The sequence below is a fragment of the Panthera uncia genome, assembly GCF_023721935.1.
Source record: "Panthera uncia isolate 11264 chromosome B3 unlocalized genomic scaffold, Puncia_PCG_1.0 HiC_scaffold_1, whole genome shotgun sequence".
In the NCBI taxonomy this organism is placed as follows: domain Eukaryota; kingdom Metazoa; phylum Chordata; class Mammalia; order Carnivora; family Felidae; genus Panthera; species Panthera uncia.
The window spans coordinates 52,496,355-52,524,150 of NW_026057582.1; the positions used below are offsets into that span (position 1 = coordinate 52,496,355).

The 27,796-nt window shown below is 38.1% G+C and overlaps 1 protein-coding gene across 5 annotated transcripts in view; it reads left to right on the forward strand.

Annotated features, from left to right (window-relative positions):
• Positions 1-202: 202 nt before the first annotated feature.
• The window catches only part of MIS18BP1 (MIS18 binding protein 1), a 56,843-nt gene continuing 29,249 nt past the window's right edge, over positions 203-27,796 (forward strand). Inside the window, exons 1-5 of one of the 5 annotated variants that reach the window (XM_049612843.1) lie at positions 203-604; positions 4,275-4,909; positions 8,551-8,655; positions 8,879-9,363; positions 27,156-27,229. In XM_049612843.1, coding sequence (XP_049468800.1) covers positions 4,369-4,909; positions 8,551-8,655; positions 8,879-9,363; positions 27,156-27,229 — 1,205 coding nt within the window. In that variant the 5' untranslated portion in view covers positions 203-604; positions 4,275-4,368. The other 4 variants (XM_049612846.1, XM_049612845.1, XM_049612848.1 and 1 more) reach the window with 4 other exon arrangements.

The window sequence follows — 27,796 nt, forward strand, 5'->3', positions numbered from 1 at the left end:
AGGGCTAAAAGCTCTCCGACGAACTCGGCAAGCTGTTCCTTCACACAGGTAAGCAACAGCGACGATACACCACGGGCTACCAAACCAGTAGGGTAGAAGAGTGGCCGAGAAAGGCCAAACTTAAAAAACCGCAGTAGCGCGGAAGAACGCAGCCGACGTCTGACGTAAGCCTTCCTGTCGCAGAGCATAACGGGAGGAGCGGCGGAACGCGCAGGTGGCGCGCGCCCTCTGTAAACGAAAAGAATTCTGCGGAAGACTAGAGCGGTGCTCTCGGTTCTCGTGGCAGCTTGGGGTTACCCACCTGTTGTGGAAACAGCACTGCGCACGCGGTACGGGCCGCCCCCGCCAGTTTTCTTGAGACGCACGGTGACGCCATTCCGGAGCGCGCCAATCAGGGCTGGCTGGAGGGCGGGCTCTTCAAATTTGAATTCCGAAACTTGTGTCAGAGAGCCTCGCTGAGGAAGTGAGGGTCACCTGTGGCCGGGCTACGGGGGGCTGGAGCCGACTTAGGCCAGAGGCGCGAGCCCTGGGGCGCCCGGCCCACCCCCGTGCGAAGCCAAGCCCGGACTGCCGCCTTCTAGCTCTATCAGGCTCTTCACCCAAGGTATGAACTCCTTGCTCTGCTTCCCTCGCCCCCTGCCATCGGTCCGCCTCTGGCGCTGAGGGTCCCAGCCCATCAACATTCTCGGTCCGCGTAGACTTCTGTAAGTTTTTAGCTTTGGTAGGAGTTTCACGACTACTCACTCATCCGTTGTGTACATATTTGTTGCGTGTCTACTGCAGTTATCAAGAGAGTAGACCACTATTCGTTCAGATTCGTTTTGTAAGTGAATGCTGTAGGCCTTTGTTCTAAAATCACTTCTAGCAAGAAAAAAAGCTTTACGTTAGAATGATTTGTGTGCGTCACTGCCCTGGGACCCCAAGATCCACAGTGCTATAGAAACCGTTGATCCATCGAGCTCATGTTTTTTTCTGGTTAAATTTCACATTGGTTGCAAACACATGTGGATATTAATAAAATTATTTAGAAAATGGAGGGCCCTTCATCCTCCTCTTCAAAGTTAAACACTGTTTACAATTTGGTATGATTCCAGATATTTCCCCCTATGCTTTTGCTCGTGTGTGTTTACTGAAATGCAATTGTACGTCCTGTTCTGCTTCCTTTTTAATATATCCTAACTATATTCTTTGTCAGTACATATACAGGCATATATCTTTTTATTGAATATACAGAATTCGGTTGTATGGATGTAGCAGAATTTCATCCCATAGTGGTGAAGATCTAGATTATTTATAATTTCTCCGGTAAGTCAGTGAATATCCCTGTATAGTGCTTAAGAACTTGGGCTTGGCAGTCAGACTTAGGTCCTGCTCTGAATCGTTGTCAGTGGAACCTTGGGCACCTGTGCCTTAGTTTCCTCATCTTCAGAACTCTTAAGATTATTTGCTGTAAGGTTATGTAGTGTCTGACATATATGCAGTAAATATCCACTGTTATTGCTACTTACATATATTTGAATTCTTATGTAGTAGTTTCTGTAAGGAAAAAATTTAGAAGTGCAATTTCTTGAACAACAGCATGCACACCTGTATTTTGAAATTAATCTTTACCAATCTGCTAAACTTAAGAACTTCCACTGTTTAGTTTGTTTAGTTTCACTTATTAGTGAAATGAAGTGTCATTTGACTCCCTAGGTGGCCTTTTGTATTCTTTAGTAATTGCCTTTCGTGCCTTTTGGCCATTTTCTGTGTTGATCATTTTTAAAATTGATTCATTGGTCTCTTTGAATGTTATTTATATTATATGTCAAGTGCTGGGTCCCCCCACCTCCACCCCAAGTGTTATCATTTGCCAGTTAACTTAAAATTAGTTTCATTTTTCCCACCTCCACCTCCCAGTTTTGGTTGGTGTTCTTTGGGATTTTTGACTCTTTCCATTATAGTAATAATTCAATTACTGCTGCTACCATGACAGTAAATTCCTAGAAAAACTTTTCATGTAATTTTGGGAAAAAGAGTAACAGTTACATTCAGAATCATTCATATCCATGATAATAACAGTTGTTTAGCCTTACTTATATATTTACATATGCTGTAAGTGCTCATAGCTAGATTTTTCATTTAATGATTTTCCATGCTTGTCTTTATTTTAATAAATAACAAATTTTAATTCGTACATCAGCATTTGCCAACATTCAGAGTAAATGACAAAGATCAGATTTTTCAAATAGTTTTAAGCACTTAGTGAAGCACAAGCATAACGTTTTAGAATTCACCTTCCCTTCTCTAGTCCAAAAAGGAACTAACAGTTTCTTGCTAGCAATCTTTTGTTAGGTCAAGTATGTTTGGCCTTCAGGATACTGTTTTCCTCAACCTAGGAATGCCTGTCACTTGAATCCGCATCCTCTAGCATGTGTCTCTTCTATCAGTGTCTGAGCATCATAATCTGTTTTCTCTGTTTTGCTCTTTTTTAACCAGGAGGAGAATGGGGCTTTGAGTGTTTGGCCTCTAACAAGTGATTTCTTGTTTTCTTCTGTATCTGTTCTGCAAAGCTATAGGTCAGAAAATTCTAGGTAATTTTTTTCCCTCTACATCCTCTCTTTTACCAGCCACACTGAAACCACAGACAACTGTTGCCAACTCTTTGGACTTCTGCTGAGTTGCTGTTTATAACATAATGGGAAATAGGGGCTCCTAGGAATCTTCTGCGTCTTTTTTGGAGACGGGGGTGGAATTTGAGGTTTTTCAGAATCTTGACTGCTCATCTCCATGCTATAACATGCTTGAATTGGGAGGGAAGAGGTTGGGCAACATGCAAGAGGAGTTATATGCTGGTTCTTTAAGCCTTTCAGTAGGACCGTAGTTATCTGCCTTTAGATGAAAAAACTAATGTGTACGTCTACTACAGATTGGTCCTGTTTTCAGTTCCACTAATTTATTTGTATTTTGTAATTCTGTTGAGCATTTCCTTAGGTTGTGAAGAATTGAGATTTTATAAACCTGCACATACTTTGCCTTTTTTTTTTTTTTTTTTTTTGTGCACTTGGCTCAATTTATTCACTTTCGATTTTGAGAGTTTAAAGTGAACTGCTAGTGAGTATTTTAACTCCCAGAACAGGATTCTTATCACTCACACATTGCCAAACACATAAATCTATGCATTAGTACATATTTACTGGATTAACATTTTGTGGAAGAGTTCAGTGATTTTTGTGTGACAGGGCTAGACCCAAGATAGCCTGCTTTGTCAGTTCTTGTTATTGAGGATTATTTCTTTTTTCTCTTAAAAACTATTGGATAAAATGCTATTTGTATATGAATTTTTATCTTGCATATTTCTCACAGAAGTTACTTAAGTAAAGATATTTGAGTCTTTGATATGACTACATTAATATTTTCTGTGGTAGGCTTTTTATGTTTATATGATGTCAAAGACTGGTTAGAATAGTTGTAAATTCAGCAATAGGAGATGCAGTAAGGTGAAATTAGTAAGTTCCAAGCACCTTGCGTGGAAATGTTTTATTTACTAAGTATTACAGAATGCAAGTGTATGGTTCATCACCTAGAATCTTAATTTCTAGGTGTGGGAAATAAAATGTGTTTATAAAAGCAAGCTAAAACAAGTCTAAGACCATGTATGCTCAAGTACATGATTGCCTCTAAAAATTGTAAATAGAATTAACTTTTAAAAATAATGAGTATAATTTACTTTTGATTTGAGGGTATTTCAACTAAAACCTCATAGTTAAAATGTTCTGCAGCATAACAAAATCAAGACTGGGGATGATTTAACTAAAAAATTGAATGAATTTTTCAGCTTTCATTAAGACATATCATCATAGTTGCTGCCTTAAATTTAAGTGCCTAAAGGGAAAAGTTATGTTTGTGAAATTTAATCCTTTATAGTCTAATATAGTACCATATGCAGATGTAATTTAATGCTTTTTGTTGTAAATATTAGATTGGAATCTCCAGGACTTGAGGTTCAAGTATCTTTAAAAACCAGGTACTCAATATTCAGTTCTTAGTGTTCTTAAGTAGATGATTTGATGAATGCTGCTTTTTTTAGAGAAGTAAATTTAAAGACCAAACTGCTCATCTAAAATAATAATAAAATGAGTCTTTAACAAAAATATAAAACCTTAGATTTGTGAGCTATAGATTATCCAGTGTTGTTATGAACCACTTAAGCCTTAGTATAATATAATTATGGAAAGCAAATAATCTTTTTTGCATCAAAGCATGATAAAGGTTGATTTCACATTGAACTACAGGTTCCTCTGGGCCCCTGCTGAAAGTCTCCTATCCTGAAAACTGTGGTTAAGTGAATTATCTGTTAGAGAAAACTTATTGCTACTGTTTATCAAGATGATTGCAACACCTTTGAAACATCCAGGAATTCATTTGTCTTCAGAGACATCTTCTCAAAGAAGAAATATGCCTATGCATGCAGTCTTTTTTGACAGCATTCCTGCAGGCACACTTACTCCTGTAAAAGATTTGGCAAAATATCAGAACCCCTCTTTAAAATTGAATGACCATGAAAAAACTCATTTCCTAGAAATGACAAATTTTAATAATAAAAAAATATTTCATTCTACCATGCTAGCAGAGACTACCTCCTCTAACAGCTCTCTTGATATCAGTGTTATAAAGCCCAACAAGGATAGATTAAAAAATAAAGCAAACTATGAATCACCAGGAAAAATATTTCAAAGAATGAAAGAAAAAGTACTGCGTGACAAGCAAGAACAAGCGTCAGGCAACAGTAGTTTGTTGGAACCAGTGAAAAGTGAAAAGAAAATTTTCACTCCCAAAAGAGATGAGAAAAGAGTATTGCAGAATACCTGCGTCTGTGAAGAAAAGGAAAACAACATATCACTCCAATCAGATAACATTTCACCAAGAGGTTAGTTTTATTATGTGTTGGTTGAAAAGCTATAATGTGTTATTTTTATTATGTCTTATACTGTTGTGGGTACTCAAGATATAAGAGTGAACAAAGTGGACAAAAATCCCAGCCCTAACACGTTCACATTCAGGTTGTGGGAGAGACAAATTTAAATTAGTAGTTTTTATGGTACAATAGAAGAGAAGTGCTATGGAAAGAAAAGCAGAGCAAGGATGATGGGGACAGTTGGAGTAGGTTGTAATTTTCCATGTGGTGATCAGGGTATGGTTCAATGAGAAGATGACATTTGAACCAAAACATTGAAGTAGGTGATAGATAGATACAGATGGATATCTTGGAGGAATTGGGAAGGATGATCCAGACAAAGTAACAGCTGGTACAAATGCCCTGAAATAGGAGCATTCCTCAAATTCAAGGACCAGTTATGAGATTAGTAAATCATAGAGTGAGTGCATAGAGGTGGGGAAGGGGGGCTAATTAAGGGTCAGATAATGTAGAGTGTTATAGATGAATGTAAGAGTTTGGGCTATTACGTGAGCAAAGTAAGAAATCAGTGGAGGGTTCCAAGCTGATAAGTGACAAGATCTGATTCATTTTAAAAATATCACTCACTGTCGATTTGAAATAGTTACTGTAGTAGTCTAGGTGAGAGATGGTGTTAGTTTGGTTTAGGTGGTAGCAGTGAAAATAATACGTGCTTGGATTCTGGGTGTATTTTAAAGGAAGAGCTCATAGGATGTGGAACATAAAAGATATAAAGGGTGGCTGTAGGGTGTTTTATGTTGTTTGGTTGGTTCTGGGTTGTTTTTGGTTTTTTGGCTTTTTGTTTTTTTGTTTGTTTGTTTGTTTTTTGCCCGAGTAACTGGAAGGATAGAGTGGTTTAACTGAAATGGAATAGACAGGGCAGGGGGCTCTGTAATTACATTTTTGGTATGTTAATTTTGCTATATCTATTAAAAATTGAAGTGTAGATGTGAATTAACACTTATGAAAAAATTCGTTGGAATTTAGAGAAGTGGTTCAGGTAAGAAAAATACACTTGGGAATTATTAGCACCTAAATGGTATTTAAAGAGATTAAAGGAGATCATCAAGGAGTAAGTGTAAAAAGAGAAACATTCAGTGATGAATCCTGGAGCACCCCAAAATTTGGAATTTCAAATAAAAGATAGTAGTGAAGACCACGAGAAGAAGATGAGGAAGAAGAAAAACCAAGAGTGATACTTTGGAAGCCAAAGGAACAAAATGCTTGAAGGAAGGAGTCTTTGGCTGTATCTAATGCTGCTAATGAGTGAAGTAAGATAAAGGCTGAGATTTGAATGCTGGATTTAGCAACATGAGGGTCATTGGTGGCTTTAATAAGGGGAGTTTGGTGAAGTGATAGGAGCAAAAACATGATTCAAGAGGGTTCAAGAGAGAATGTGAGGGAGAGAAATTGACAGTGGTGAATATAGATAACTCTTAGAAGACAGCAGAGAAATATGGGCAATATGGTTTTAAAATATTGTTTTTAATGTATGATGAAAGAACATTTTTGTATGCTATTGGAAATGATCCAGTAGGGAAGGAAAAACTAAAATTGGTAGTATGATACCCTTGAGTAGTTGAAAGGGAACTGAATCTAAAAGTGGAGATTTTGGCCTTAGCAAGAAACATAAACAGACCATAAATCAAACAAGAAGATAGGCAGTGTTGTATGGAGAAATAATCTGAAGTACACAGTAAAGTCATCAGCTGAGAGTAAGCATGGGAAGCAGGTATTAAAGTTTGAGGAGGTGGAGGTTTGAATAATGCAGGAGAATGGAAGAGTCTAGGCCTAAATTTGATTTCTTGGGTAACATTAAGGACCTGCTTGAAACTTGTGAGCATGAATTTAAATGAGAGCAATAAATATGGTTATGAGTTTTCCTCTAGCCCTATTTAGCTGCACAGATGCTGCTCAGGAGCAGGCAGAGAGTTGGATTTTATCAGGATTGTAATTTTATCAGATAGGATGAAGAGGACAAAGGTGGTATGTAAGGGCACCATGAAATTTAAGTTAGTTATATAAAGAGGACCTGAAGGAAATGAGGAAGTATAAAGAAGTGTAGGGTGTTGTTAGGATAGTCGTTGGATTTGAGAGAATAATCTGGGAAGATAGGAAGTGGTCAGAATCTGAGACATTTGAAGTTGAGATTTTTAATGAGTTACAGTAATTGATAAATATGTTTTATATGGATTTATCTCATAATCCTTTCAGCAGACACTATGGGTAGATGCTCATTTAATAGTCTAGGAAATGGGGCTTACAAAAAGGTTATGTCTGCTCTATGTATGACATATGATAAGCGATGGGCTAAGAATTAATACAGGTGTGTATTTGAAAGCCCATGCTCTTTACTGCACAATAGATTGTGGATATACTGTTGTATTTCAAAGACAGTGTTATATTTTAACACAAAAAGAGTTTTCTAAGGGAGCTTAAGATAGAGGTAGGGGAATACACAAAATCTGATTCATACAGTCTTGGAGAAAAGGGAGTAGCAAATGAAATAATGCACATTAAAACATATTTTATTTGTCAAGTGGAACTAGAGAGGAAGAAACAACTCATTGCTTTGAGAATCTGATGACTCTTTCCCCAGAAAATGCACGTATATACAAACACAAATTTCGTATGTAATTTCAGAGACTTTTTAAATAGTCTACATGAACTTTGTACTCTAAAATAAATGACCCAGATTCTATAGCCTGTTATATCTGATTGAATTACCTGTTTGTCTTTACTACATTGCCTTGCCATTTCTAATAGAATGAGCTAAAGAAATAGAAACTTATCCTTTTATGACACACATCATTATGATAAAAATCTTCATATTAAGATTTCTAAGACTAAAGCTACATACTTAAGCAAAGTCACCACCAATTTTTTTCAATCATAATATTTGAAATTAAACATATAAAATAAAATAATTGATTTTTTCCTCCAGTTTTAAGTCTATTACCTTCCCCTCTTTATGTAAAAGAAACTCAACCATCAAGAAATAAAACTTAAACCATCTAGGATGCAAAGTAGAATAAAATGTAAGCAATACAATTAGTCCGTACTTGTCTAGTTGATAAGCCTACCAGATTTTTGCCTTTGAAGGCTTACTAAAGAGATGTCAGAGGGGTATAAATTATGGTTGTGTCTGCTATTGAGTCACAACATTTCAACTTTTAACATATAAGCCACAACTCTTCGGCCGTTCTTTCAACATTTGAGAAATTTACAGCAACCAGAAGCAGAATCAGAATATTCAAGACTGGATGGTACTTCATATATAATCTTAAGATATACCTATCTGATTTGTTGCAGCACCAGAATTGTATTCCAGATCTCTAAGCTTCTAAGTCCAGTAATATACTTTTGTCTAGAGCTGGCAAGTTATAACATGTAGAGTTTAGAAAAAGTTCTTTCTTGGTGTAATGTAGATAGAATGTGATGAAGGCATGAAAAAACAGAATGAGAAATGGAACTCCTATGTTACAGAAGTGTACTATATTGATCTGATCATTATTGAATGTAACTCTTTAAGACTTTAAGAAGGCTTTTTTTCTTCTCAATGACTAATATAATTCAATTTCCTCTTTCTTTAAAAAAAAAAAACTCAACCTCAGTGCAAGAAGTTCCTCTAGAATCATCAAATAGTACTTTCCTTCCGATAAAGCAAAAGATTCAATGTCAGCAGGAAAAGAAAGCACCTCTGCATAATTTAACTTATGGTAAAGTGCTTTTTGTTTTGTTCAATGTATAGTTAAATGTTCTGGATAATTATTCTCCGGCGTAGGCAATCCATGTCAGAGAAACACTGGGCAGAAGGGTGGAGCATTCCTAACCTGAAGACTTCTTTCATATATAAACGGTTTTATATTATTCTATTTCTCTCTTTTAATTTCATTTGATTCTTCTCTAAATTTTGTTTGGCTTTGTATTTTTTTTTTGCAGAGATTCCATTTCTGAACCAAGAACATGAAAATGTTTCAGCTGCAGGATTCTCAAACAAGACGTTACCTAGAACTCAGTTGGATAAACAAATTCTTCACTCAAAGGAGAATACATTTGTAACCACTAAGTCTAAAAAGGACACCTTTGTTTTAGAAGGTGTTGATTCTATCATTGAAAAATCCCAAAATACTACTGTTGAGACTCTAAATACTAACTGTGTTCCTGTTAAAAATGATGATCAGTTAATGGTTTCTGATAGTAAAGTGGCAACAAAAAGGACTTCACAACAGGAAATTAAGGAAGGAAATGAGAACTCAGTGCCCAGAGAGACCGATCTTCTGGGTTCCATGAATGATACATGTAAAATCGTGCTTGCAACTCCAAGATTTCATATAACAATACCTCAGAAATCAAAAAGAAATGCTTCAAATCGTTCTCTTCCAAGTACACCTCAAACTCTTTCAAATGAAGTTAAAGAAATTAAGGTAGGAAAACTGAAGGCCAATGTACATTTGTGTTTTTACCCTCATTCTTCAAGAGCTTGAGCTCCTAAGCTCTCTCATTAACAGTTTCATGTTTCATTATTATTTAGTGTAGAGGCAGGGTGCTCTAGTGAAAAGTGCAGTGGGTTGAAAGTAAGAGAATCCAAGTGTTAAGTTTTAACTTTGCTCTATTATCAGTTGTATCATCTTCAACGGTTTACTTATTCCCTTTGGGGATGAACACTGAGTTCATTTCTTATTTTTTGTTTATTTGTTGTTGTTGTTTTCCTGATTCTTGGGTACTATTAACAGCTATTAAAAGAGAAAGGTATTAGAGGTGCCTGGGTGGCTTAGTTGGTTAAGTGTCCAACTTTGGCTCAGGTCATGATCTTGCGGTTTAAGCCCCCATGCCTGGAGCCCATTTCAGAATCTGTGTCTGCCCTTCCCTGCCTCACACTCTGTCTCTCTCTCCTTCAAAAAAATAAACATTAATTTTTTTTTTTAAAGAAAAGAATTATAGCATCTGAATATTTGAGAATTTTTCCTGTTGTAAAGTAATATAGAATGATCATTAAAACACTTTAGGCCATCACACTATGTTATATTAGGATAAATTCTCTGAATGAAGTGGAATGGAAATCCAAGTTCAAGGAGAAAGATTCAGTGTACATTTGTGGTTCTATTTCTAGATTCTGGATTCTGTTCCATTGATCTGAGTGTCTGTTTTTGTGCCAGTACCATACTGTCATGATGATTACAGCTTTGTAACATCACTTGAAGTACGGGATTGTGATGCCTCCTGCTTTGGTTTTCTTTTTCAAGATTTCTTTGGCTATTCGGGGTGTTTTCTGGTTCCATACAAATTTCAGGATTGTTTGTTTCAGCTCTGTGAAGAATGTTCGTATTACTTTCATAGGGATCATGTTGAATATGTAGATTGCTTTTGGTAGTATCAACATTTTAACAATGTTTGTTCTTCTTATCCAGGAGCGTGGAATATTTTTCCATTCTTTTGTGTCTTCAGTTTCTTTCATAAACTTTCTATAGTTTTTAGTATAAATTTTTCACCTCTTTGGTTAAGTTTATTCCTAGGTATTTTATGGTTTTTGGTGCAATTGTAAATGGGATCGATTCCTTGATTTCTCTTTCTTCATTGTTGCTTCATTGTTGGTGTGTAGGAATGCAACCGATTTCTGTGTATTGATTTTATATCCTGCAACTTTCCTGAATTCATGGATCAATCTAGCAGGGTTTTGGTGGAATCTTTCGGGTTTTCCATATAGAGTATCATGTCATCTGTGAAGAGTGAAAAGTTTGACTTCCTCCTGGCTGATTTGGATACCTTTTATTCCTTTGTGTTGTCTGATTGCCGAGGCTAAGACTTCAAGTACTACGTTGAATAACAGTGGTGATAGTGGACATCCCTGTCATGTTCCTGACCTTAGGGGGAAAGCTCTCAGTTTTTCCCCATTGAGGATGATATTAGAGGTGGGTCTTTCATATATGGCTTTTATGATCTTAAGGTATGATCCTATACCTACTTTCTTGAGGATTTTTATCAAGAAAGGGTGCTGTATTTTCTCAAATGCTTTCTCTGCATCTATTGAGAGGATCATGTGGTTCTTGTCCTTTCTTCTATTGATGTGATGTATCAAATTGATTGTTTTATGGATATTGAACCAGCCCTGCATCTCAGGTATAAACCCATTAATCGTGGTGAATAATTCTTTTAATGTATTGTTGGATCCTGTTGGCTACTATCTGGTTGAGGATTTTTGCATCCATGTTAATCAGGGAAATTGGTCTATTGTTCTCTTTTTTAGTGGGGTCTTTGTCTTGTTTTGGAATCAAGGTAATGCTGGCTTCCTAGAAAGAGTTTGGAAATTTTCCTTCCATTTCTTTGTGGAACAGCTTCAAGAGAATAGATGCCAACTCTCCTTTAAATGTTTGGTAGAATTCTCCTGGAAAGCCATCTGGCCCTGGACTCTTGTTTTTTGGGAGATTTTTTATTACTAATTTGACTTCTTTACTGGTTATGGGTCTGTTCAAATTTTCTATTTCTTCCTGTTTCAGTTTTGGGAGTTTATATGTTTCCAGGAATTTGTCCATTTCTTCCAGATTACCCAAAATATTGGCATATAATTGCTCATAATATTCTCTTAATATTGTTTGTATTTCTGCTGTGTTGGTTATGATCTCTCTTCTTTCATTCTTGATTTTATTTATTTGGGTCCTTTCTTTTTTCTTTTGATCAGACTGGCTAGGGGTTTATCAATTTTGTTAATTCTTTCAAAGAACTAGTTCCTGGTTTCACTGATCTGTTGTACTGGGTTTTTTGTTTGTTTGAATAGCATTGATTTCTGCTGTAATCTTTACTATTTCCTGTCTGCTGCTGGTTTTGGGTTTTATTTGCTGTTCTTATACCTCCTTAAAGTGTAAGTTTAGGTTGTGTATCTGAGACCTTTCTTTCTTCTTTAGGAAGGCATGGATTGCTATATACTTTCCTCTTATGACCGCCTTTGCTGCGTCCCAGAGTTTTTAGGCTGTGGTGTTATCATTTTCATTGGCTTCCATGTACTTTTTAATTTCCTCTTTAACTTCTTGGTTAGCCCTTCATTCTTTAGTAGGATGTTCTTTAGTGTCCAAGTATTTGTTATCTTTCCAAATTTTTTCTTGTGGTCGATTTTCGATTTTGAGTTTTGTAGTGTTGTGGTCTGAAAATAAGCACAGTATGATCTTGAAATTTTTGTATTTGTTGAGAGCTGATTTGTGACCCAGTATGTCATCTATTCTGGAGAATGTTCCATGTGAACTCGAGAAGATGTGTATTCTGCTGCTTTAGGATGAAATGTTCTGAATATATCTGTTAAGTCCATCCAGTGCAGTATGTCATTCAAAGCCATTGTTTCCTTATTGATATTCTGTTTAGATGATCTGTCCATTGCTGTAAGTAAGGTGTTAAAGTTCCCTACTATTATGGTATTACTATCAATGAGTTTCTTTATGTTTGTAATTAATTTATTTATATATTTGGGTGCTTTCATGTTTGGAGCATAAATGTTTACAATTGTTAGACCTTCTTGGTGGATAGACCCCTTAATTGTGATATAATGCCTTTCTTCATCTCTCTGTTACAGTCTTTATTTTAAAATGTAGATTGTCTGATATAAGTATGGCTACTCCAGCTTTCTTTTGATGACCATTAGCATGATAGGTGGTTTTCCATCTCCTTACTTTCAATCTGAAGGTGTCTTTAGGTCTAAAGTGGGTCTTTTGTAAACAGCATATAGATGGATCTTGTTTTCTTATCCATTCTGTTACCCTGTGTCTTTTGATTGGAGCATTTAGTCCATTGACGTTTAGAGTGGGGACTAAAAGGTATGAATTCATTACCATTATGTTGTCTGTAGAGTTGGGAGTTTCTGGTGGTGTTCTCTGGTCTTTCTAGTTTTTGTTGCTTTTGGGCTTTTGGTTTTTTTGTTTTGTTTTGTTTCATCTCTTCTCCCCTCAGAGAGTCCCCCTTAAAATTTCTTGCAGGGCTGGTTTAGTGGTCATGAACTCCTTTGTTTTTGGTCTGGGAAACTTTAATCTCTCCTTCTATTCTGAATGACAGCCTTAGTGGGTAAAGAATTCTTGGCTGCATATTTTTTCCGAATCAGCACATTGAATATATCCTGCCACTCCTTTCTGCCTGCTAAGGTTCTGTGGATAGGTCTGCTCTGAACCTGATCTGTCTTCCTTATAGGTTAAGGACTTTGTTTCCCTTGCTGCTTTCATTATTCTTTCCTTGCCTGAGTATTTTGTGAATTTGACTATGATATGCCTTGTTGATGGTCAGTTTTTGTTGGATCTAATGGGAATTCTCTTTGCTTCCTGGATTTTAATGTCTTGTGTTTCCCCAGGTTAGGAAAATTTTCTGCTATCATGTGCTCACATAACCCTTTTACCCCTTTCTCTCTCTCTCTCCATCTTCTGGAACCCCTGTGATTTTGACGTTATTCCTTTTTAATGAATCACTGAGTTCTCTAATTCTTATATCATGCTATTTTGCCTTAGTCTCCCTCCTTTGTTCTGTTTCATTATTCTCTATAAGTTTGTCCTCTGTATCACTGACTTGCTCCTCTACTTCCTCCATCCTTGCCACCATGGCATCCATTTAAAAATGCAGCTCAGTTATAGCATTTTTATTTCATCCTGACTTTGACTTGTTTTAACTCCACAGAATGGGATTCTATGCTATTTTCAACACCAGCTAGTATTCTTATTATCATGATTCTAAATTCTGGTTCAGACATCTTGCTTGTATCTGTGTTGATTTAGTCCCTGGCTGTCATTTCTTTCTGTTCTTCCTTTTGGGGTGAATTCCTTCATTTTGTCATTTTGAAGGGAAAAAAGGAATTAATAAAGTAAAAAAAAAATTAATAAAAAACAGCACAAAAAAAATCAAATAAATGATGCTAGATCCTAGGTGTGATTTGGTCTGGTTGTGAAAGAAGCTTGACAGAGAAAAAAGGGAAAGAAAAGGAAAATGGAAAATGTTTGAAAATTTTAAAAAAGGAAAACAGTAAACTAGAATAAAATGAAGTGATGAAAGTAAAATAGAATGTAAAAAATTTACAAAAAAATAAAAAATATAGTAGAAAAAATTTAAGAAAAATCTTTTAAATAAAAACGGAAATTAAAAGTAAATTTTTTCTCTTTCTGTGTTAAAGAATAAGAAAAAAAGAAAAAAAATTGAATAGATGGACCATAAATATAATGAAATACGATTGAAATTACATCCTGTTTCCCCTAGAAGTCAAACTATGAAGCACTTAATAGTCTGTAAACTAAGCAGAAGGAGAGACTTGTGTTCTTCAAGAACGAGGTTGGCCTAGTTGGGCGGGACTTAGTGTAATGGCTCTGTTCTCTACCAAATGGTGCTGCTTAGCTTACTGGGGTGGATTGTTATGGAAGATGTAGGCATGTATGTGCATGCATGGGAGGGCTGAAAATGGCATCACCCAGCTACCCAGTCTCTAGTATCAGAACTCTGTGCTCTCCCCTACCGGTAATCAAGCATCCTTCCTTTGCCTCCAGTTTCCATACATTCCTCGCTTCTACAGTGTCTGTGACCATGCCATCAGGCTGCCAGGAGGCACCTCCTCCTAAGTTTTATCATAAGTGGGGCTGTATTTCTCAACCCCCCCTCACTTCTGAGGGACTGCAGCTTTGACCTCCCTCTCAGACCCCCTGGGGGAGGGTCTTACTGAGCAATGACTGGGTGCAGGCCTGCCCCGAGTTTCATTCGTGAGATTATGCTGCTGCCAATGCCCAGAGACTGTGGCTGGGTGCCAGCTTGCCCCAGAAAAAGTTCATGTGATTATGTAGCAGCAGCGTTTCAGGGATTATGGCAAATCACAACATACATTTGGTACCGGACTTCCCCCTTAACATCCTTCTTCCAACACCAGCAGATGTGCTTGTTCTCCAGGGTCCCCTGGGACCTTTGCCTACAACATCTACCAGATGTTCTCCCAGAGGGGAACTGCCACTCTTTATGTGGCCCGAGGAGCCCTTGGACCTTGCTCTCTGTTCCTGGGGATTTGCCCTTCCCACCAGACCACTGCCAGGTATTGAGCTGCAGAGTTCAGACTCTGTGCTCCCCCTGTTTATAGAGTCTTAATGGAATTTAAACCTTCTTCTTTCTGCTTTCTTCCTTTTTTTGTTCAGTCCCTTGTGGCTGTTTCCACTCTTCCAGTTACTCTCCAGGTGCTTTCAGGGTGGGGGGTGCTTTTCCTGTACTCTCTCCCTGTCTCCGTCTTTTCTCCACAAGCAAAGACAGCTCCCTGACCTCTGCGGCTTCTCTCTCCCCGAGATCACCTCTCCATGCTGCAGTGTGCTTGCTGAGTTCTGTGGTTTAGGTTGTACAATTGTTGTGTTAATCCTCAAATCAGTTTCCTACATGTACAAGATGGTTTAGTGTTGATCTGGCTGCATTTCAGGGATGAGAGATGCAAAAAAACTTCTGTGCTGTTCTACCATCTTGGCCCCTTAGAGATTACTTTAAAATAAAATCTTTAAAAAATAAATAAATAAAATAAAATAAAATCTTAAAAAAAAATAAATCCTATCTAAATTGAAAGTGTGATGTAACATAGTTTTATATTTCAGTGTATTCTTAGAAGTTGCATTATTCACAAATATTTAGACTTACAATGAAAATTTTTAGATTTTGCTTTAAAAACATGTGAGATGGGTTGAGCAAAAAAGTTTGAGGACAACTGTAATGGGAGATCCCACAGCACTAATACTATCATTGCTACAGTGCTGTTTATCTTACTACGAGAAGACTAAGCCTCCCAAGACTCTTATCTCTATACAGTTCTATACATCCCCTAATTCTGACACTATCTCTCACTCATCTCCAGTTATCCAAACATTACATTGTACCCTCTTGAACTCAAGGTATGTCATTAGCAAAATCTTATATTCTCAGTCTTCTGTGAACTTTTCTTAACTTTGCTATAACCAGAATATGACTTCTTAAATGGTGGTTCTTTTTTCTCCCATATCCCACATTGTCGGACCTAGAGATGATATAATATGCCTCTTTTGTTCCTCATTACGGTTTCAGGCCATTTTCCTTCTTTGTCTTTAACAGAAACCCTCCCCTGCCCCAGCTTCTTTGATGTATGTGCTGTAAAACTTTATTGATCCTGTTCCTCTTTTTGTGGTCACATAAAATACAATATAGTCATGTTGCATGACTATTGAAGTGTTTAATACCTGTTACTTTTTCCTCTGTTACTACTTCTGTCATCAACTCTGGTGACACCAACATCCATATTGATAATCCATCCAGCCTCCTTGAATTATTATTATTATTTTTTTATATTTTTAAAGTTTATTTATATGGATAGAGTGAACAGGAGAGGGGCAGAGAGGGGGAGAGAGAGAATTCTAAGCAGGCCCTGCCCTGTCAGCGTGGAGCCTGACACAGGGCTCGAACTCATGAACTGTGAAATCATGACCTGAGCTGAAGCCAAGAGTTGGACACCCAATTGACTGAGCCACCCAGGTGCCCCCGGCCTCCTTAAATTCTTGATCTTAAGCGACCTTTCCCTTATCCACTATTCTAGTCACATCATACCTTGTCTTTGCCAGTACCTGCACCAGATTTTCAGTTTCAAGCATCCTGCTCTCACCAACTCCTATCTTTCTAGACAATTCTACCCCTACCACTCTTCTTCCCCCACTATCAATACTCTACCTAAGGCAATCTTTAGTCCATCAACTCTCTCGTCCTCATTTCCCTCTTTACCTGACACAAATTCCATGGCCTTATTATTATAACCATTCTTTTGATTTAACTTTTAGTTCTCTATTGCTTTTCCTTCTGTCCCCTTTTAACAAAGTTGTGACCTTAGTTAAAATTATCTCTTCTTTTGCTATATACCTATATCTAAGAAGCAGCAGCTGGAACAAAATGCACAACCATACTGACTGGTCTCATTTTAAATTTGACAACAAACCTCAAGTGGACTCTCAATATTGCATATCAGTCCTGCTACACTTCACTTGTCAATCCACCCTACACTCTGACTTTCATAGAATAATATTTCATGCTCTTTCTCTCTTAAGATCTCCAAATCTCTCTCCTCCTCATTCTCAACTTATTGAGAGCCTTATATTCCCATTATTAAATCTGCCAATCTACTTACTGCTTCATCTACATATTCTGCTTTCCCTTCTGTTATATGAACAATTTGTGCTCCCGTTTCTTTTATTTTTTTAATTTTTTTTAATGCTGATTTATTTTTAAGAGAGAGAGAGAGTACAAGCAGGGGAAGAACAGAGAGAGAGGAAGACACAGAATCTGAAACAGGCTCCAGGCTTTGAACTGTCAGCACAGAGCCTGATGCAGGGCTTGAACTCAGGAACCATGAGGTCATGACCTGAGCCAAATTCAGACGCTCAACTGACTGAGCCACCCAGGCGCCCCTTGTGCTCCCTTTTCAAGGCCAGTTCATTTCCTCTTACCACCTAAAAGATTTTGTCCCTCTCATTATCCCCTTGTTTCCTCTCTTTTGGATCATTCCATTAGCATAGAAACGTGTTGAAACGTGGCTTGCATTTTATTTTATTTTTTTAAGTTTATTTTAAGAGAGAAAGAGAGCACAAGCAGGGAAGGGGTAGAGAAAGAATCCCAAACAGGGTCCTCACTGTCAGTGCCAACCCCGGCATGGGGCTTGAACCCACAAACCATAGGATCATGACCTGAGCTGAGACCAAAGGATGCTTAATTGACTGAGCCACCCAGGTGCCCCATTTTTTTTTTAAGTTTATTTATCTATTTTGAGAGAGAGAGCACAAGCAGGGGAGGGGCAGAGCCTGCATTTAAAAAAAAAAATAAAAAACAAAACTAAGCCCACCTTCCTTTTACTCCCTATCCCATTTCATCTACCATCCAATTTTTGTTTGTTTCTACTTAACTGCAAAACACCTTGAAAGAGTTATATGTATTCACAGTTTTCATTTCTTCTCATTCCCTCTTAAATATGTTCCACTTTGGACATTTATAATCACCCCTCCATTAAAGTTGTCCTTTTTAGACTCAGCAGTAATCTCCTTATCACCAAGCCCAATGGTTATTATTTCTTACTGTTACATTGCTTACAAAGGTTTAACACAGTGAATCAAAACATCCTTCTTAAAATGTATCACTTTTTTTTTTTTTTTTAATTCAGGATATTTCACTCTTGATTTTCTATTATCTCACTGGCCATTTTTCTCATTCCCCTTTGCTGCTTCCTCTTGTTACAACCCGTAATGTTGGAATTCCCCCAAATCAGTCCTAGAAACTGACTCTCTAGTATCTATTCACACTTACAAGACTGTATATCCAGTGCTATAGCTTTAAATTCCATTTCTCTGCTGATAGTTCCCAAATACATGTCTCCAGTCCAGAACATTCTCCTGAATCCCACACTCACATATTCAGTTGTCTGTATGACTTCTTCATTGAGATCTAATAGGAATTTTAGATTTAATATGATTTGTTCCCCCCCAAAACTTCTCTGTTTTGTTTTAATATTAGTACATAGTAATACCATTTCCCCAAATACTTAGGTTAAAAATTTTTAGATTTACTTGAGACTCTTGTTTTTCTCTTATACACCACATCCAAACCTTGAGGAAATCCTCTTGATTCTGCTGTCCTGAATTTGGCCACTTCTCACTATTCAATCACTGCTTAGTGGTCCAGAGCACTATAATTTCTTGCATTATATATATACACTAATGGTCTCCCTGCTTCCTCTGTTGCCTCCCTCTCCAGAAAGAAGCCAGATTTTTTATATAGTCCAATTTCTACCTAGTAGCCCCTTAAAATAATAAATCATCTCATTACTCTGCTCCAAATCCTCTAAATTTTCTGTCTTCAAGAGAAAACCCTAAGCCTTTACCATAGTTTACAAGACTCTACATAATTTCGTCCTGGACATGCCTACCCCTTGCTCTCTTGATTACTCCTTTCAAGCTACTTTGCCCTCTGTGCTATCTGCTAAGGGCCTTTGTACGTGTTCCCTTTGCCTGGAAGACTCTACTCCGAGATACCCATATGGCTTATTCCTCACTTTATTCATTTCTCTGTTCCAAGACCTTCCATGACTAAGTAAGTATTCCTTATACTTACTATTTTTTTATTTTGAACATGAACAGGGAGAATTTTTATTTTTATTTTTTATATTAAATATAATTTATTGTGAAATTGGTTTCCATACAACATCCAGCGCTCATCCCAACAGGTGCCCTCCTCAATGCCCATCACCCATTTCCCCTCTCCCCCAACCCCCATCAACCCTCAGTTTGTTCTCAGTATGTAAGAGTCTATTATGGTTTGCCTCCTTCCCTCTCTGTAACGTTCTTACCCCCTTCACCTCCCCCATGGACTTCTGTTAAGTTTCTCAGGATCCACGTAGGAGTGAAAACATACGATACCTTTCTTTCTCTGCCTGACTTACTTCACTTACCATAATACTCTCCAGTTCCATCCCCGTTGCTACAAATGGCCAGATTTCATTCTTTGTCATTGCCAAGTAGTATTCCATCGTATACATAAACCACAATTTCTTTATCCATTCATCAGTTGATGGACATTTAGGCTCTTTCCATAATTTGGCTACTGTTGAAAGTGCTGCTATAAACATTGCAGTACAAGGGCCCCTACGCATCACCACTCCTGTATCCCTTGGGTAAATTCCTAGCAGTGCTATTGCTGGTCATAGGGTAGATCTATTTTTAATTTTTTGAGGAACTTTCACACTGTCTTCCAGAGCGGCTGCATTAGTTTGCATTCCCACCAACAGTGCAAGAAGGTTCCCATTTCCCCACATCCTCTCCAGCATCAATAGTCTCCTGATTTGTTCATTTTAGTCACTCTGACAGGCACGAGGTGGTATCTCAGTGTGGTTTTGATTTGTATTTCCCTGATGAGGAATAACATTGAGCATCTTTTCATGTGCCTGTTGGCCGTCTGGATGTCTTCTTTAGAAAAATGTCTATTCTTGTCTTCTGCCCATTTCTTCACTAGATTATTTGTTTTTCGGGTGTGGAGTTTGGTGAGTTCTTCATAGATTTTGGATACTAGCCCTTTATCCGATATGCCATTTGCAAATATCTTTTCCCATTCTGTCAGTTGCCTTTTAGTTTTGTTGATTGTTTCCTTTGCATTGCAGAAGCTTTTTATCTTGATGAAGTCCCAGTAGTTCATGTTTGCTTTTAATTCCCTTGCCTTTGGAGATGTATCGAGTAAGAAATTGCTGTGGCTGAGGTCAGAGAGGTTTTTTCCTGCTTTCTCCTCTAGGGTTTGATGGTTTCCTGTCTCACATTCAGGTCCTTCATCCATTTTGAGTTTATTTTTGTGAATGGTGTAAGAAAGTGGTCTAGTTTTATTCTCCTTCTGCATGTTGCTGTCCAGTTCTCCCAGCACCATTTGTTAAAGAGACTGTCTTTTTTCCATTGGATATTCTTTCCTGCTTTGTCAGAGATTAGTTGGCCATACTTTAGTGGGTCCAATTCTGGAGTCTCTTTTCTATTCCATTGGTCTATGTGTCTGTTTTTGTGCCAATACCATGCTGTCTTGATGATTATAGCTTTGTAGTAGAGGCTAAAAGTCTGGGATTGTGATGCCTCCCACTTTGGTTTTCTTCAGTATTACCTTGGCTATTTGGGGTCTTTTGTGGTTCCATACAAATTTTAGAATTGTTTGTTCTAGTTTTGAGAAGAATGCCAGTGCAGTTTTGATTGGAATTGCATTGAATGTGTAGATTGTTTTGGGTAGTATTAACGTTTTAACAATATTTATTCTTCGAATCCATGAGCATGGAATGTTTTTCCATTTCTTTGTATCTTCTTCAGTTTCCTTCTTAAGCTTCCTATAGTTTTCAGCATACAGATCTTTTACCTCTTTGGTTAGGTTTATTTCTAGATATTTTGTGGTTCTGGGTGCAACTGTGAATGGGATCAGTTTCTTTATTTCTCTTTCTGTTGCTTCATTATTGGTGTATAAAAATGCAACCAATTTCTGTACATTGATTTGGTACCCTGTGACTTTGCTGAATTCATGTATCAGTTCCAGCAGACTTTTGGAGTCTGTGAGGTTTTCCATGTAGAGTATCATGTTGTCTGTGAAAAGTGAAAGTTTGACTTCATCTTTGCCAATTTTGATGCCTTTGATTTCCTTTTGTTGTCTGATTGCTGATGCTAGGACTTCCAATTCTATGTTAAACGACAGTGGTGGGAGTGGACATCCCTGTTGTGTTGCTTATCTCAGGCGGAAAGCTCTCAGTTTTTCCGCATTGAGGATATTAACTGTGGGCTTTTCATAAGTGACTCTTATGATGTTTAAGTATGTTCCTTGTATCCCAACTTTCTGGAGGGCTTTTATTAAGAAAGGATGCTGTATTTTGTCAAATGCTTTTTCTACATCTAGTGACAGGATCATATGGTTCTTATCTTTTATTAATATGATGTATCACATTGATTGATTTGTAAATATTGAACCAGCCCTGCAACCCAGGAATGAATCCCACTTGATCATGGTGAATAATTCTTTTTATATGCTGTTGAATTCAATTTGCTAGTATCTTGTTGAGAATTTTTGCATCCATATTCATCAGGGATATTGGCCTGTAGTTCTCGTTTTTTGCTGGGTTTCTCTGGTTTGGAAATCAAAGTAATGGTGGCTTCATAGAATAAGTCTGGAAGTTTTCCTTCCCTTTCTGTTTTTTGGAACAGCTTGAGAAAGATAGGTATTATCTCTGCTTAAATGTCCGGTAGAATTCACCAGGGAAGCCATCTGGTCCTGGAGTTTTATTTGTTGGGAGATTTTTATTTTTATTTTTTAATGTTTATTTATTTTTGACAGAGAGAGAGAGACAGAGCATGAGTGGGGGAGGGGCAGAGAGAGAGGGAGACACAAAATCCGAAGCAAGCTCCAGGCTTTGAGGTGTCAGCACAGAGCCTGACATGGGGCTCGAACTCACAGACTGTGAGATCATGACCTGAGCCAAAGTCGGACGCTCAACTGACTGAGCCCCATCCAGGTGCCCCATTTGGGAGATTTTTGATAACTGATTTAATATCTTCCCTATTTATGGGCCTGTTCAAATTTTCTATTTCTTCCCATTTGAGTTTTGGAACTGTGTGGGTGCTTAGGAATTTGTCCGTTTCTTCCAGGTTGTCCAGTTTGTTGGCATATAATTTTTCATAGTATTCCCTGAAAATTTCTCAGGGATTGATTGTAATAATTTCATTTTCATTTGTGATTTTATCTATTTGGGTCCTCTCTCTTTTCTTTTTGCTTATGTTTGTGATTAATTGTTGTATATATTTGGGGTCTCCCATATTTGGCACATAGACATTTATAATTGTTAGCTCTTCCTGATGGATAGACTCTGTAATTATTATGTAATGCCCTTCTTCATCTCTTGTTACAGACTTTAATTTAAAGCCTAGTTTTTCTGATATAAGTATGGCTATTCCAGCTTTCTTTTGACTTCCAGTAACATGACAGATAGTTCTCCATCCCCTCACTTTCAATCTGAAGGTGTCCTCAGGTCTAAAATGAGTCTCTTGTAGACAGCAGAGAGATGGGTCTTGTTTTTTTGTCCATTCTGATACCCTCTGTCTTTTGGTTGGAGTATTTAGTCCATTTACATTCAGTGTTATTATTGACAGATATGGGTTTAGAATCATTGTGATGTCTGTAGGTTTCATGCTTGTAGTGATGTCTCTGGTACTTTGTGGTCCTTGCAACATTTCACTCGCAGAGTTCCCCTTAGGATCTCTTGTAGGGCTGGTTTAGTGGTGACGAATTCCTTCAGTTTTTGTTTGTTTGGGAAAACCTTTATCTTTCCTATTCTGAATTACAGGCTTGCTGGATAAAGGATTCTTGGCTACATATTTTTCCTGTTCATCACATTGAAGATTTCCTGTCATTCCTTTCTGGCCTGCCAAGTTTCAGTACATAAGTCTGCTACTACCCTTATATGTCTACCTTTGTATGTTAAGGCCTGTTTATCCCTAGCTGCTTTCAGAATTCTCTCCTTATTCTTGTATTTTGCCACTTTCACTATGATATGTCATGCAGCAGATCGATTCAAGTTTCATCTGATGGGAGTACTCTGTGCATCTTGGATTTCACTGCCTGTTTCCTTCCCCAGATTGGGGAAGTTCTCAGCTATGAATTGTTCAAGTACATCTTCAGCCCTTTTCTTTCTCTTTTCATCTTCTGGAATTCCTATGATACAGATATTCTTCCATTTGATTGCACCCCTTAGTTCTCTAATCCTCCCCTCGTATTCCTGGATTTTTTAATCTTTTTCTCAGCTTCCTCTTTTTCCATAATTTTATCTTCTCATTCACCTATTCTCCCCTCTGCCTCTTCAGTCCACACTGTGGCCACCTCAGTTTTATTTTGCACTTCATTTATAGCATTTTTTCATTCATCATGACTGTTTTTGAGTCCCTTGATCTCTGTAGCAGTAGATTCTCTGCTGTCCTCTGTGCTTTTTTCAAGCCCAGCAATTAATTTTATGACTATTATTCTAAATTCTTGTTCACTTATATCACTTAAATTGGTTTGATTAGTTCATTAGCTGTTGCTACTTACTGGAATTTCTTTTGAGGAGAATTCTTCCGTTTCATCATTTTGGCTAGTTTTCTGTCCCTTATGTGTTGTAAAAGCTTGTTGTGTGCTCTGCACCTGCGAGCACTGCTATATTAAAGGAGGGTCATACACTGTCCACAGCCTGGCCCTTCAGGAGGTGTTTTTTCGAAGATTGTTACTTGCTCTCTGTTGTTGTGACTTTGGTTATTTTATTACTCTACTCTTAGTGATATTTTGGACCCCCCACCAGGTGTGCTTTGATTTGTTCTTTGGATTAGCCCTGTAAAGGAGAACAGATAGACAAACAGGAGACAAAAACATGCAAACACACAAACAACACAAACAAATAAACAAAAACAAAAATCTAAAGACTAAAAACAAGAAACCCCAAAACACCAACTACAAGTAATGAAGAGGGTGGAGGCAGTGCTGAAGGAGGAGCACATACAAAGAGAGAAATGACAGGAGGCGGGGGTTGGGGGGGAGAAAAAATAAACATTGACGAGGCAGAGAGACTAAAAGGCTTAATCCAGAGAGAGAGAAAGGAAAATAAAGAAGGAGGCGGAGAAAATGAAACAAAGATAAAGTTACCTAGACAGAGAAACTATATGGCTTGATTATTTCAGAGAGAGAGAAGGGAGTGTTAAGAAGGAGGTGTAGAACATGTATCAAGACAATGGATTGAATATGTCTGTTTAGACCAATAACCAGAGTAACCAGCCTAGGGGAAGGAAGAGATAAGGAGGAGAAATGGGGTGGGTAGAATATATCTATATATCCAGAATTGACCTAGAGTTAATCCAGGCAACGCTGCTGCACTTGTTTGGAGGAGCTGTCCGCAGGGTCTGTCCCGCTCTGGTAGATAGGCAGTTAGTTACCCAGTGCAAAGGGGCATGGTTTGGTGTAGTCTGGACCCACCTCCACTGTGGGCCCCTTGAGTGATCCCTGAGGCCCTGCCTTGGTGGTGGTGGTGGTGGTGGTGGCGGCAGCGGGGAGATGGTGATTCCCTAGTCTCTTCTCCACAGAGCTGGACCCGGTGGACTCAGTTTGAGTCATCCTCACTGTGCCATGGCTGCAGACGGGGCATTCCTTCTCTCTCTGCCAACTCCCCTGACCCTGTGCTTGGCTAGGACTCAAGGCCCGTTCCGTGCACTCTGGCACTGGGGAAGCTTCTCTCAATGCAGCCCGATATGTGGTCCCGGCTGGATATGTCTGTGCCTCCGCACTTCAGGGAAGATTGCCTTCTCCTACTGCAGACTGCACCGCAGTACTTGCCGCCAGGGGTGGTGAACGCAGGTGGACACAGGCAGGCTTTGTCTTTTCCCACAGCACTCCAGGGAGGGGGCCACTTTCTCCTATTGTAGACTGCGCAGCCAGCCGACCTACCTTGCTGGGGAGCCCCCTGGGGTGGCAGACACAGGCAGGCTTTGTCTTTTCCCACAGCACTCCAGGGAGGGGGCCTCCTTCTCCTACTGCAGCCTGTGTCCTCAGCCCAGCCACTGAGCCCGGGGATGGCAGACGCAGGCAGGCTTTGTACTATCGCGCAGCCCCCCAGGGAGGGAATCACTTTCTCCAACTGCGGACTGCTCCCCTGACCTACCCAGGTGCGTGGACAGGCAGCCGACCCCAGTGCAAAGAAAGCCCCTCAGTTAGAGATAGGATCCCTCTCAGTCTCAGTCTGAGGTCTTTCTCCTGGCCAGATATGGTCCTGCACTTCCCTAGCCGCTTTTTCTGTTTCCTTTGTTTTTCTGCGGAAGGGAGTCTCTCACCTCCGTGCCCACACAGCCCTTTTTATCTCCCCCAGTTCGCAGTCACCCACCTATCTTTTCTCCAGTTTTCCTGTTTTCTTCCTGGTAGATTCAGTCTCTTTTCCTCCCAGGCTCTGGGGTTCAAAGTCCTCTGGCTTCTGCACTTCTTTCTTTGAGAGACACGGGAAGTATGGATCCCCCTACTTCTCCCCTTGTACTTATTTTTGATAATTATCACTGGCAGACATTATTTGTCCATTTGTTTGGATATAACCACCACCAGTCGACTTGCTTCCACACATCCTCTCCCCCCTCAACCCCTGTGCTTATACGTGCATGCACACACACATTACACATTTGCTCTAATAGGGCAGCCGTTTTATTTTGTTTCTTGCCAAAACCCACTGCCTAAAACAGTGCCTGGCACATAGTAGAGCTCAAGAAATATTTGCTGAATGACTATGAATAAACATTTTGATATTTTATGTAAGCAGGATGGCACAAGATACTAGAGCCAGAATTCCCAAATTTGTAACCCCACTGTGCCCCTCACTAGCTGCATGTGACATGGACAAGGTATTTAACTAGACTTTGTAGTTTTTCTTTATAAAATGAGGATAATATTACCTGCCTCCTAGTGTTACAAGGTTAACATGAGTCATTGAATCTAAGGTGCTTGGAGCACTGCCTAGTGGTTTTTATTTTTAATATCATCTACATCTGTCAGTTCTTTGATCTATCTTAGGTAGTTCCAGATGTGGAAGTGTTAAAAAGAAAAAAGGAATTTCATTGCCTGTTCCCCAAGTTCTACCTGTAACTTTAAAAATGAAAATAACTGAGGAAAAAAAATTAAAATTAAAATGAACATAATTGAGAAGTGCAATAATTAAGAGCACCTTCCATTTTAGCACATTTTTCTGGCTTAGCATAAAACTACCACTGAAGAATTTATCTTTATAAATTTGTAATTTTTTATATGTAAAGTAAATGGCTACTCAAATTATTTTATGACTTTTGCTGAATTTCTCATCAGAAATAGTTCAGTGTTAAATTGTTAGTCAATAAAAGCAATTCCTTAATACAGACATTCATAGAAATTTTCCTCTACAATTGTATTTTGTCCTAAAATAAAGAATTTTCTGAGCTGTTTAGATGTTTGCTTTGGGATAGATTGCTGTTAAATACAGATTATTAGCAATCACCTTCATAGTTTAGAAAAAACTGAATGCAACTCAAAATCAACCTTGCAAAAACAAAATGCTGTGTTTTTTAGGGGATAAGAGTGACGGTGAAGTGTATACTATATAACTGATTCTTTTTCCTAAGTTAGGTCTTTTGTCTTTAATGGATACCTTAGAATTTTAGGTAATTTTTTTTCTCCAGTGGTGGAAATATTTGACATAATATTTGAAGTATAATTGATTTTGGATTGGAGAGCAAATTATGCAGTATAACCCCCATTCATTCTCCCTCTTTTCTGTTTCATTATATATAAGTTTTTACCTTATTACTATTAAAAAAATTTTTTTAATGTTTATTTATTTTTGAGAGGGAGACAGAGAATGTGAGCAGGGGAAGGGCAGAGAGAGGGAGATACAGAATCCGAAGCAGGCTCCAAGCTCTGAGCTGTCAGCACAGAGCCTGATGCGGGGCTCGAACTCACAAACTGTGAGATCATGACCCAGGCTGTGGTTGGACACTTAACCGACTTAGCCACCCAGGCACCCCATGCCTTATTACTATTTGAAATAGAATGTGATTCTTATATAGATGAGCACTAAGGAATCATTTGCATTACTTATATGAGTTTTTCTTTTAATTTAATGTAAATTGATTTTGTAATATTTATGCTACAAGTAATACAGGGAATATATACTTCATTTTATGCTGATTAGGTGGTCCAACTACAGGAATGGATGATTAAAGTCATCAATAATAATACTGCTATATGTGTAGAAGGAAAATTGACGTAAGTATAACATTTCAATATTTTATAAAATGTATAACAAAATAAGATACTCATGTATAAGAGCTTAAAGGAGATTGATGGAAAATAGCATCCTCCTACAAAACAAAAGACTTTCTAACAAGTTTACAGACTGAAGACAGGAAAGTAAAATGACTATGCAGTACCTGACCATGTTGATTGTGAACAGCTTTCTTGGTTTTGCCTGTTAAGTTACTTTTAGAATAGTAACAGCTCAAATTTATATACACAGCGCTTTATTTTTTTTTCAGAGGTTCTAATAAGTGGACTGGTATTCTCTGCTTAATTACATATAGTTAGCTAATATTTACTACATGCATTTCAGTTCAGATTCTCACATGTAAATTGGGACAACCAGATTTAAATTACTGATCCAGAAAAGGAATCAGAATTATTTAAAACTTTGCCATACAGCTACATATTAGGTAATCATTGGCACTTTCTGGTTCTCCCTAAAGCAAAAGTATCATCAGGTAAGTGGGCTTTGCCTAATTCTGCTACTCTCTTACCACCATTTCCTTTTTTTCGAAACCAATTTCTTAGTGGTAC